Source organism: Octodon degus, unplaced genomic scaffold, assembly GCF_000260255.1.
Source record: "Octodon degus isolate 3935 unplaced genomic scaffold, OctDeg1.0 scaffold00017, whole genome shotgun sequence".
NCBI classification, from domain to species: domain Eukaryota; kingdom Metazoa; phylum Chordata; class Mammalia; order Rodentia; family Octodontidae; genus Octodon; species Octodon degus.
Window position 1 is genome coordinate 19,289,281 of NW_004524593.1, and position 12,941 is coordinate 19,302,221.

General features: G+C 42.8%; 1 protein-coding gene and 1 pseudogene across 1 annotated transcript in view; one reads left to right on the plus strand and one right to left on the minus strand.

Moving 5' to 3' along the window:
- The window catches only part of Spata17 (spermatogenesis associated 17), a 214,324-nt gene that overhangs the window by 120,247 nt on the left and 81,136 nt on the right, over nucleotides 1-12,941 (plus strand). The window contains exon 7 of the mRNA XM_023710307.1: nucleotides 1,973-2,176. Within this exon, the coding sequence (XP_023566075.1) occupies nucleotides 1,973-2,176 (204 nt within the window). The remainder of the gene's footprint in view (nucleotides 1-1,972; nucleotides 2,177-12,941) is intronic.
- Nucleotides 10,821-11,641, minus strand: LOC105741614 (annotated as a pseudogene).

A 12,941-nucleotide genomic window follows, 5' to 3' on the forward strand; every position in this document is an offset into this window, starting at 1 on the left:
AAGGTTTCAGTTCTTAGTTGGCTGGCTTTATGTGAGCCACAGCAGATGGGCATCCTGGTGAGGACCCAGCATGCCTGGCAGCAGACGAGCCCTCCTACTTTCCCCTTTCTCCCTCTAGGCTGCAAGACTATTGGTTGGAGTCACACCACACCCACGCCCAGGGTGGGCCTCCCTCTTGAACAAATCCAGTGTCCATACCCAGATCTATGCTAAACCAGTCAGTGAATGAATCTGGTGCCACACCCATGATCCAGTCACTCCCAAAGCCCTGCCACTCGAGTGTATGAGGCTTTGGGGAGGACATCTATACAAACCAGAAGGGGGGGATTGATGGCAGTGTTGTCTATCACAGGAATAGTTTTTATTTATTTATTTAAACACGCTGTGTATGAAGAGCACCCCTTCCACTGGGTGTCTGCTCTGTGACCAGCACTCTTCTCGCCTTGGCTGCAGAGCTGTCGGAAGCAGAACAAATCCCTGTGCTCCAGCTGCTTGCTTCAAGAGGAGATGCACACACAAGGCACCCCGCAACTGTGTGATAGGGGCGGGGTGGAAAGGTCCCCACGTTACTAAGGAAACATTAAAGAGAGGGCAGCGAATCAAGCCTGCGCTGCTGTTCACAGTTACCCTAGTTACTCAAGTATCAGATTAGCAGTATAACATTCTGTTGGATAGATTTTCAAACTCTGCTATCCTGGTCAATCTTAATACATTGGAATTGCTGAGGTAAATATACTCAGGAATATTTATCCATATGATTGTGGCCTAAGAGAAAAGCGCATTTTTAGGAAAAGCACATTTTTAGATAGAGCTGATACATTCTTTATTAGTCCAGAGTACCTGCAGAGCAACCACTTAACTCACACTAACCTTTGAAATGTGACTTTTCCCCACAACTATGCACATGCATGTATGTGCTTATGTATACAGAAATATATTTGATTTTGGTTCCGTGGAAATCAAATATCATCAAATTATGTTTCTATCGAAGTGTAGTCCCATGGAGTCTGTGCAGTCAAACTGACATCAGATTTTCAGAAAGCAGACATCTGCTAATCTTGAGTTTAGCATTTGTCACACACGTCTGTGGAATGCTATAGTGTGACAGATGTTGTGCTAAGCAGATCTGTACTATTTTGAGGCAGTGTGTGACAATAAGGATGATGGAACTGCAAGGGCAGCGTCGTCCTGCAGCCGCACAGCACTGAGCACGCTTAGTTACATAAGGTGCAATTTGCGTCACAACTAATCTGCCATGCGCATGGGGCGCCACCTTGACGGTCGGAGTGTAGGTCTTAGAATAGCTGCCGTCGGGGTGTGTAGTGACTCATAATGCAAGTAACCAAATGTTAATGCAGTGATATATGGCTGAAATGCCAGTCGAGTCGCCTAAGGCCCTCTGTTACTCTTTCCTGAAACACAGATATGCAAGCCTGCATTGTAGGCTGGGTGGAAGCTAGAGCTGAGTGGTTTTGAACACGTTCACTGTGCAGTCTGGAGAGATGCTAACACCGCTATATTGTGGGGACAGAGTGTGAGCGCTTCGTGCAGTCTTTGCAGGTGAATCTGAGGTCTACCTCCGATTAAGAAGTGAAGTTGTTGCTTAAAGATTCTTTATGGGCGGGCGAGATAGCCCACCAGACTAAGCCCCTGCTTAGGCAAGCACAGGGACCAGGATTCGATACCTGCACCCCAGCCATGCTGGCCCACCCCCGGCCCTGCTGAGCCAGCCACCCAGTCCAGGCGTGGTGGTGCACACCTGTAATCCCAGTGCTGGGGAGGCTGAAAACGGGAGGATCACTAGGAGTCTGAGCTGTGTAGTGAGACCCCGTACCAAATACATTAAAATAAATAAACAAATAAATATCTCTTAAATGTATGAAAATATGCATGGTACAACTTTACCTTTTTATTTTTTATATAAAAATTACAGATAAACCAAAGCAACTCAACCTGCTTTCTTCTGGTGTAGATTCCAGGTATATACAACTCACCGTTCAGAAAAGAGCCAGACCCTTGGGAGCTGCGACTGCAGAAGGCGAAGCCTTTGGCTCCCCGAAGACGCAGAGAGGAGCCGAAGTCCTGTGTGGGCCTGGTCGACTGGCTGGCCTGCACCAGTGCCCGCTCATTCCCTCGGCCCGACAGCCTGCCTCCCATCGACAGGAAGCCCTGTCAGGTACTCTTTTGACCTGTAAGAGCTTTGTCACTAAATGCTTGCTTTTATCCTTGTATTTGGGGTAGGATACGCATTACACGAAGGTCCCACCACACCCGCTTTTCAGCGTGCATTTCAGGGACGCTGCGGCCTCGCTTCTGCAGCCATCAGTGCTGTCTGACCGCTGCGTTCTTTCCATCCTGCAAACTCAGACACTGTGCCCAGGACGAGCTTCCGTTTCCTTCCTCCCGCCTCGTTGTGGCACATCCCTCTCAGCGTCGCGGTGTTCAGCTTGAGCCGTGCTGTAGCGGCCGTCAGGTGCATGTAGGAGGGAGGATTCCTTCCCTTTGTTGGGCCGCACTCCACTCCGTGTGCATGTCACAATGTATCTATTCATTTGTCCGTAGACAGGAGGGCTGTCGCCAAGCGTTAGCTGCTGCGTAAAAGGTCACCGTGCATATGGCTGTAGCCACCGCGCTCTGTTCCTAGCCCTGGAATCGCTAGGTCCTTCGGTAGTTCTGTTCTAGCTCTTACTGTTTTCTGCCCTGGCTGTACCTTTTTCCCTTCCCACCACAGCACCCAAGTGTTCCCATTTCTCTCCATCTTTGCCTGTTCTTACCGTCCTCTGGTTAGATACGACGTGGCGCTCTTTTGCAGTTTCGATTTGTGTCCCCCTCCCTGTCCATTCTGGTATTAACCAGATTTTTATATTCTTATTGGTCATTTCTGGATCTTCGCTGGAGAAATGTCTATTCGAGCCCTCCACCTATATTCTGAGTGCGGTTTGTCGATGAGTTTTAGGAGTTCCCCATCTATTCTGAAGATCAGTACCTTATCAGATATACGACTTGCAAATATTTCTTGCTGTTCTGTAGGTAGATGTTTTTACACTACAGACCGTTTCTTGATATTCACACAATTATTTTTTATAATTCATGATGAAAATTATTTCTTATAAAATCTAATTTTAAACGGTAAACATAAGTTATTATAGTGTTTAATGAGGAACTCAGCCAGTGCTTCTCTGGTGGTGAATTTTGTTGTGCTCAATATGATGTTGGAAGATGAATTTTGCCTAAAATGTAGACCTTCTTTGCAAAAAGGTTATAAACTATTTGCTACAATCTGTTTTGGGGGGAAAACTGTTTATACATTACCTTAGCTATTTAATCTAAACTCTGTTCTGATGATGTTCTTTTTATATACCATTTTATCCTTAACGTGCATTTGAGAAACAGAAGCATTCCAAAACGAAGTTAACCACTGGGACTTGTAGAATTTAATTCCAGCAGAGATATCTAATCACTTTTCTTTACTTTTCTTGTTAGAAAAGGAAGAAGCAAGCTTCATACTCCAGGCAGGAGATTATGCTGAGCCATGAGTAGCGGAGGGTAGAGGTCACGGGGACCCCATGGCCACTGCCACCCGCACCCCGACACTGAGCTGGCTTCACAGCCAGAGAGGCTGTATTGTCTGCCCACTTTACCACAATTATTTATAGTATCTTGTTTCTCTACTGTCTATAGTTTTGCCTTTAATTCTCTTTATTTATTTTTCTCTTTTCAAAACTGCTACTAGTTAGTACTACTAGTCAATGCCCAATACCATATTATAGAAGCCATAAAAAATCAAATTTATAAGGCCAGTTTCCCCCCTGAATCACTTTCTGTTTTTCCTCATCTGTAACTCCTTTGGAATATCGATGCCAGTATTTTAAGTTGCCTTTAAGCTACCCTGTGTATATAAATGATACAGAGAAACTGATTGTTATGGTTTGTGTCTAGGTGTCCCCCCAAAGTCTCATGCAGTCATGGGCGGCTCCTGGAGTTCGTGATTGATATTGTGGGTGTGGGTGCTGCCCCTGCCCTGGCGCAGGGAATTTACACTGACAGTGTGAGTTGGGGAGAGGCTGGCGTGCTGCCTGAGCTGCTGTTCCTCCTGCTCTCTGCTCTTCGCCTCCGCCCTGAAAGGTTGCCCTCTGCCATGTGCCGCTCTGCCTGGGAGCCAGCTGAGTGTGGACTGAAACCTCCAGCCACTGTGAGCTTTCCTTCCCTAATTTTGAGTGTTGAGTATTTGTCCCAGCAACGAGAGAAGAGTAACCGAGGACTGATACATCTTTCTCTTTCTGAAATACCCTGACAGGCTATGGTAATAACAAAATACCTGAGGCTGAGTGCTGTATAAGAAGACAGAAAGGGAGAGGCTTACTTAATGCACAGTTCTGGAGGCGTGTAGTCCAACGGCAAGCGGCTCTGTCTGTCCTGGTTTAGGTGAAGGCTCCAGGGCCACGTGACTGCTGCAGCGAATAGGGGAGGGGCGTGCGGGAAGGGACTGAGCTCACACGACGCAGTCAGGTCAGCGCAGCGCGGACCCCTCCCGAGGGTGCCGCTCTGTGCCCTGACACCTTCCACACTCCCAACTCAAAAGACCACCCCACCCTTCTTTTTCATGGAAAAAAGATAAAGCAGAATTTAATAACAAAATAACAGGATAATAATAATAGGTCATACATTACATGTTGTTGTCTTTAAAGAAGTTGCTCAGGCATAAAATTTCTCTTTCATTTTAGCCCGAATCTTCCTTTTCAGTGAACTAAGAGACACCAGTAGTATACCTGACTTGCACTTTTTCCCGATTCCATGCTGTCCTTTCCCCTATTCTAGATCCCTTTTTTCCTTCTTTTCTTTTCATTTTATGCATTTGGTACAGGGTCTAACTACACAGCTTGGCCTTGTAGTGATCCTCCTGTCTCAGCCTCCCAGCTCTGGGGTTACAGGCGTGCGCCACCAAGCCCAGCCTCGGCCACCCAGCTCAGCGGGCCTGAGGGAGGGGCTGGCTCGGTGTGTGGTACCAGGGACCAAACCCTGGTCCCTACATTTGCTTAAGCAGGCACTCAGCCCGCTGAGCTATCTCACCAGCCCCCGTTTTCTCCTTTCAAACAACTTCCCCTTTTCATAATATCTGTTTTACATTTTAGACCTTATTTACTCTTTCAGACATCTTACCAAAGAAATATATGTGCACCTATGTTTATGCCAGGGTAATTTGTCATAGCTAAATCTTGGAAACAGCCCAAATACCCATCAACTGAGGAATGGATAAAAAAGATATGAATAGAAGGATAAGCTTTGATAGGTAAATGGATACAACTACAGACCATAGTCCTAAGTAAGATAATGGGACCTGTGTGTGTGTAAACATCATAGTGACTCTGATAGGTTTTTTCAGGTAAATGGTACAGCAGAGAAACAGGCAGAAGGAAAAAGAGAAAGGGGCTTTATTTTCTTTGAGAACACAGAGGGAATTTGGGGATGATAAGAAATTCTCTCAATTGGAACAAAGGGGCTTTTATGTTCTTTTGCCAGGGGTAGAGTTTGGATGGGATGTTTAGATGTACCTCAGGGAGCTGACTGGGGGGCTTTCCTGAGGTGACAGGGAGGGTGGAAGTAAATTATGTCCTAGGCTAAGTTGAATAAAAAGGGGGAGGTGGTCTTGGGAAGATGGGATTTTGTTTTAAGGGCATCGACCACGTTAGATGACCACCATGATGATTTTAGCGATTTATACTAAGGCCAGAACCTGGCAGTCTCTCTAGCGTAGGAACCTGAAAGAGTAAATAAATCCAATAGGTCCTACGGATACTGTGAGAGGGGAAGGAAAACTGGGATGAAGGAAAGAAGAAAAAGAAAGAAAGAGAAAAGAAAGATGTATATACACAGTATAACTTGGAAAAAATTATCACATAAGAGGTACAATGGTTACATATGTGAGTCTGACATATTTCAATTATGAGTATGGTCTCCAATTGCATCCATTTATCTTTAAAAGCCTCGGATTTATCTGTCTTTATGTGAGTAATATTCCATTATATAAAAATGCTACATTATTTTAATACATTCCTCACTGATGAACATTTGAGTTGTTTCCAAAATTAAATTTACAAGTTGTGCTGCTATAACCATGAGCTGCACATGTATTGCTGTGCTACGGCGTTTCTAATTCTTCGGGGAAGATACCTGGAAGGGAAGTAGCTGGGTGGAATGGGACCTCTAATCCTAGGTTTTTGAAGACTCTCCACACTGATTTCCACCGTGGTTGTACCAGTCTACACTCCCATGGACAGTGGAGAAGGTTTCTTTTTCCCCTTCAGCCCCTCCAGCATTGGTTGTTAGTTGATTTCTTGAAGGTTGCCATTCTTTCTGGAGTGAGATAGAATCTCATAAATGTTTCTATCTGCATTTCTCCAATGACCAGTGATGTTGAACTTTTTTTTTTTCATATATTTATTTGCTATTTGTATTTCTTCCTTTGAGAAGTGTGAAAATGATGCCCCCCCTTTTTTTTTTTCAGTACTGGGGATTGAACTCAGGACCCTGTGCTTGCCGTGCAAGCACTTATTCTACTGAGCTATCTCCCCGGCCCCCATGATACCTATTTTTTTTACTGGGTCTTTGAATTTTTTCCGTAATTTTCTTGAGAAACAAATAGCAATGAGGAAGTTTAAAATCTGATTAGTATGACAGTTTCATTAACTGTATTAATATGCAGTTAATACATTGCATATTGTCCTAGTGGTTGTTCATTGTACAAGATGCAGACATGATATCCTGTTTACAAACACTATTAGAACAAATCTCTCTATTCATTGAATTAAGAGAATGTAGCTGTATATCTATCCTATTTTGAATATACAGATACAAAATGGTCGTTCATTTGTATTCCCTTTTTTGTTTAGCTTTGTCATTTAAATATTATAGGTGTGTGAATTCAGCAAAATATTCCAAAATAGTCCAGTAGTCCACAATACTAGTGGGTTTTCTGTAAAACTGGAATGTCAGAAGTTGTTGACTTGAGTCTTTTGCAGCTCAGCATATTAATATGACTTTACTTTTTACACTTCGTTTTTATACTTTTCTGCTGGATGGTTAGGACCAAGATAAAGCAAGACCTGTATAACAAGAAATGTAGCATTTGTATCTAGTAAGTCAGTCAAATCCCCTCCAGACTTATCCTGAGACCCTGTACCGCAGTTTGTAGATCCTTTGTCAGTGTCAGCCGTGTGGATGAGTCACAGTCATTGGGTCTTTGAATTTGTGGGATCTAATTTTTTTCAATTCTTTATATGTCCTAGATAGAAGTCTTTTGTGTGGAGGACATTTGGCTAAGTTTTTTTTTCCCCACTCTGTGGGTTGTCTTTTCACTTTACTTTTGCTGTTCAAAAGCTTTTTAATAAGATGGGATCTCAGTTGTTGATTTATTGCAATGTTTCCCATGCTGTCTGGGTTCTGTTCATGGGTGCTGCCTACATGTATTTCTATCTACTTTCTCTTCCAGGAAATTTAGTGTTTCTGTTTCAACATTTAGATCTTTGAATCATTTTGACTTTAGTGCCTGTTGATAAACGTGGGTCTAGCTTTATTCTTTGGCATGTATAAAGGCAGTTTTTTCATCATTATTTATTAAAGAGGCTATCTTTCTTCAGGGAGCATGTTGACCCTTTTGTCAAAGATAAGGTGGCTGAGTGTGTTGATAGTTGTGCCTGCATCTTCTAATCTGTTCCGTTGGCTTTCAGGCCTGGTTTTTTTTTTTTTTTTTGTTTTTTTTTTTTTTGTTTTTTGTTTTTTGTTTTTTGTTTTTTGTACCATGCTGATTTTATCATAGTAGTTGTGTGGTACAATTTCAAGTCAGGGATTGTGATGCCTCTTGTCTTGCCTTTGTTACTGAGGATTGTCTTTGCTATCCTAGGTTCCAAATGAATTTTAGGATTATTTTTTGTAGTTCTGTGAGGTATGCTAATGATATTTTCATTGATATTGTATTAAATCTGAATATCAACTTGGGGAGTATGGCCACTTTCACTATGTTGGTTCTTCCTGTCCATCCACAACAGATAGCTCCCCATGTTTTCACATCCTCTTTGATCTCTTTTCTCAGAGTACTATAAGTTTCAGTAGAGAGATCCTTTACGTCCTTTGTTCAGCTGACTCTTGAGTGTTTTTCATGGTTTTGGTTGCTAATGTGAAGGCTGTGGTTTCCCTAATTTCTGTCTCAGTGAGTTGGTTGTCTGTGTACAGAAATGTTATTGACTTTTGAGTGGTAACTTTGGATCCTAGCTACACTAGTGAATTTGATTATTGAATCTAGAAGTCTTTTGGGGCCCCACCCTTCTTAGCTTATTTTGGGGATCACTTTTCCAGTGCATCAATTCTTGGTACAAACCACATCTAAAGCATAGCAAGGCAGAGAGTAGGTGAGCAACAGGATAGGAGAGGGTGGGAGGATTTCCAGTTCATTTGGAGACAGATTTTCAGAGCACAGCTGTATTCCTGTTAAATAGGTAATAGCAATATTCTAATTAAATCATTGAAAATAGAGTAAATGCAAATTTAAAATACATTTTGTGAATAGCTGAATTGTTATCATTTTGAGTTGTTCACATTGCTATTCATCTCTATTGTTTTTATATAAATGATCAAAATGACTAACTGTATCATTCTATAAAGAAAATGATTTAGTACTTCTGTTTTCTGTGTATTAAGTGTTCAGTTTTTTAAATATATAGATATTAGGCACCCAATGGTTGTTGAGGTATTAGATATAACACCACATTTTGAATATTTAATGATCCACATTGCATGTTATATTCAATGAGGTGGTTATTGGAACTAAATGGGGAAATTCTATGGTATGAACAAAATAAGGTGGGAGTACCTCAGAAATCATGTACTCTGAACTACTACAACTTATGATATTCACAACATCAACTGCTTAGTATTATTTTACAGCTGCCTCACAGTGTTTTCACATTTGCTTACTGCTCTTCTTTCTTTCATTTTTTTGCTGGCTCAGCAATCCTGAGCGCAGGGCTGGCACAGCTTGTGGCGCCGGGATTGAAGTGCAGTCCCTTGCACCTGCCGAAGCTTGCCTCAGCAGGTGCTTTTAGACTGTCAAGCTAACTTGCTGGACCCGTACTTTGCTTTTTTATACTTGTTTCTAAGTTATTTCCTCTGCATGTGTTTTATTCATTTTCCTTGCTTGTTGCCATGCTTTTCTCAGTACAACCATTGCTATTTCCTGCACAACCTTCCCCTCTGCCCCCCTCCAGGGACATGTGTTTATGTACATATGTGCACCTAGTATCTTGGAAATTTATGGCTAGAAAATAGGTAGGTAAAAGATATCTTTGGGTATTGTGTATTCATATGAAAATTTATGTATGAATGATATATACAGTCACGTATTCATGTGGAAAATACATATGCATATATGGAATATATGAGAAAACATAGAAAATACACATACATAAGTGTATATATGTTCAATAGCCATATGGGCAATATATATGCTTATATAGTACATATTTAGAAAAATACACAATTGTATAGTATCTATACAGAGATATATATATAGAGAGGCCAGTATGTACAGAAAAGTACACATGTGTGTGCAGGGAATATACGTAGGCTTTTATAAATATATACACATGCATATGTGCGCACACTGACACATCACACTCCCTGGCGCTGTCCAGCGACCTCCGCTGGTGTGCTCTTTCATGCCCTTTCTCCTCCCTTGTTCTCTTCCATCCTCTCACTTTTCCTTTCTTCCCTTCCTTCCCTGCCACTTCCTTTCTTATGTCACGTCCCTCCTTCTCACCCTCCAATCTTTCCCTCTCATTCTGTCATTTTGTTTTTTCCCCTTCTCACATCTTTCTGTCCTTTTCTTCTTTCACCTCTTTATTCTTTTATTTTCCTATCCCTTGCTTTCCTTCCTTCCTATTTTCTTTCTTTTTATTTTCACAGAATGGGATTGTCTTATGCTGTTTGACTGATCCACATTCCTATATGCTATTCAGTTAATAAAAAATGTCATATATAATTCAACACATTTAAAATTATGCCCAAATGAAAATATTTGAATAGGGCCAGTCTGATAGTTCAGCATAGCTCAGCAGACTAAAGCATCTGCTTAGGCAGAGTGCAGCAGCTGGGTTCAATCCCTGGCATGCCATGCCAACCCTGCCCCTGAGGCGCACTGAGATGCCATTGAGACTGGGCATGGTGGCATGTGCCTGCAATCCCAGCACTTGGGAGGCTGTAAATAGGAGAATCACTACCAATCTGATCTACATAGTGAGACCCTGTAGACCCTGTCCTAAATATAGAAAAAAAAAAAAAAAAAGAAAAAGAAAATATTTGAGCAGAGTACTGTACTAGTCAGGTGATTTCTTCAATGTATCAAGCAGACATACTAAGTAAAGTGTCCAAGAACACAGGTAGAGTCACGTTGAGTCCTGGGTCGGCTATGGATCCTAGAGATTAATTGTTGGAAATGAACACAATGAGTAGATCTAAAGTTTTCAGCTATTTCCAAAATCTTGGATTGCAAGTCACAGGGATCACCCTATGATCACATGGTCCAGGATATTAAAGGAAATGCGAACTAGCACAACTTTACCAAAAGAGAAACTTGCTCAGTCAAGGAAATGAACTAATTTACCCATGGACAGGACACTAACTGTCCTGAAAAACTCAGAGAGAAAGACGTGACAGCAGGGGCCTAGATGGTGAACCCAACAAAGCACAGTTATGTTCATTCTCAGTTGCTATAAGCAAGGCTCCTTTTCTTTTTTCTTTTCTTTTCCTGTCTTTTCTTTTCTTTCACAAATAGGACTTTACTTATCACTATTAAAAATCTGGATCTTAAGTGGACTCTTGGACTGGTGGTTCACATCCATCAGCTCCTTCAACTTTAGCTCCATTCTCATCTCCAGTAGCCTTTACAGAGCTACTACTTTTCACCATGAATCTCCATGAATTTTCCCAATTCAAACTTGGGCTTCTTCGGCATTTTTACTTTTCTGACAAAGACATCATGAAGAGCGTAGATCGACTGGCAAGCCTTCTCTGTGTCTTTCCCGATGCTGTCTGGGATCAGTTTATTGGCCACTTCCTTCAAGTCTTTGGTCTGCACCTCCCGGATCATGATTTCCATCATCTTCTTCTGGATCTGGCGGACCTGCTGGTGCTGAGCGTAAGAGGTCTTCCGGATCTGATTGTTGTGTTTTTTAGTAAAGCCAGCACAGAACAGTTGAAGCAAATAACCATCTGTAGTCTTGACATCCACATGAGTTTCGATCAAAGTCTGCCATTTTTTGACCATGGAACACTTTTTGTCATGCCATGGAAGTTAGGCAGATTTGCCCTGAACATCTTCAGTAATCAGCTTGAATTTTCTAAAGGCAGCTTCACCATCTGCAGAACAGCAAGGCTCACTTCAAACACACGACCTTAGAGCCCACCAGATGCAATTTTGGTTCCTTGGGTTCTGGTGATGAGTGCTTTTCCAATATTCCTTATGTTGACCATAGCCGGCACCTTCACATCATACCAGTCTTTTTTAGAAAATGGGTCAACCACTTTCTTCTTGGCTCCCTTTTTGCCGCCTTTCATAAGGCTCTTTTCTTGCCTACCGCCATGGTGCTGATCAGAGCCAAAACGAAGGCTCCTTTTCTTTCACTTCCTAGTTCCCCTGGGATTAGTCCTAGAACTAATTAGTCCTAGAACAGATAGTAAGGAACATCCAGGGTGAGATTCGTGCATGCTCATTTGTCAGTAAGTTAGAAGATGGAGTGTGGCCACTGGGAGTACCATTTCTCCTTGCAGGCGCTGGCCTCTTCAAAGTCATAACTTGGACAGTTCTCTCTCTCTCTCTCTCTCTCTCTCTCTCTCTCTCTCTCTCTCTCCCCCCTCCCCTTCCTTCCTTCCTTTCAATGAGACAGGGTCTCACAATATATTTGTGGCTGACCTTGAAGTTACGCAGCCATGTGACCTTGAACCTGGGAAGATTCTCCTGCCTCAGCCTCCCAAGTGGTGGGATTCCAGGTGTGAGCCACCATGCCTGGCTCTCTTTTTTCTTTTTTTTTTTTTTGATGTTACTATTGTTCAAACTCCTTTTTATACTCTTCTTGGACTAATAAGAAGAACAATAGGAACAGTGACACCCTCAGCACCCTCTTTGTGTGTGTACTCTGGTCTGCGTAAGTGCTGAGCGTTGCATTCTCACACAGAAGAGCAACTCTGCGATGTAGACCGTCTCCGGCTCTGCATATGCTGAAAGCAGGCCTAGCTACGCAACTCCGTATTGATTCTTTGGAACCATGGACTCTTTCAGAGAATACGAGTCTGCTAAAAAATTGGTTTCTTACCAGCAGATCTGGAATCCTGTGGCTGTGTCTTTAAAAAGTAAAGTTCCAATAAAAAGCCATTAGCTACTTTCAAATCTCACCACCCTCCTGTCCAGCTGTGAAAAGTACGAGATGATACTTATTTGCCATTTGTGTTATTTACGGTCCATGACTTTTATGGTAACTGGTTCCTATTATTGGTTTCTATTAATGTAAAACATAAGTGAACGGAAATGAGGCGTGAATCGTTTCTTTTTATTAGCCCCACCGTCTCTACTCGGAGCGCGCCCTGCCTCCAGCTGCGCCTTGTTAGTGATCACCTATCTAGAGACGAGACTTGGGAGAAGAACGAGGAGGACTAGAGACGCTCACTTTGCACCGCTTCTCTCTGGCCCCAACGCGGGGGAGAAAGAAAGCGAGGCGAGCTTCCCAGGGCGCAGCCCCACGAGCGCCCGCGCCACCGCGTGGGCGGGGCTGTCCTCGCCGACGGCAGCAGATTGCGCCCACCCGGCCGCAGGGCGCAGTAAGCCCGCGCAGTGTCGTGCGTTCGCATTTGTCTCTAGAGTAATGGAAAAAACAGAGGCTAGCATAACAGGGGAC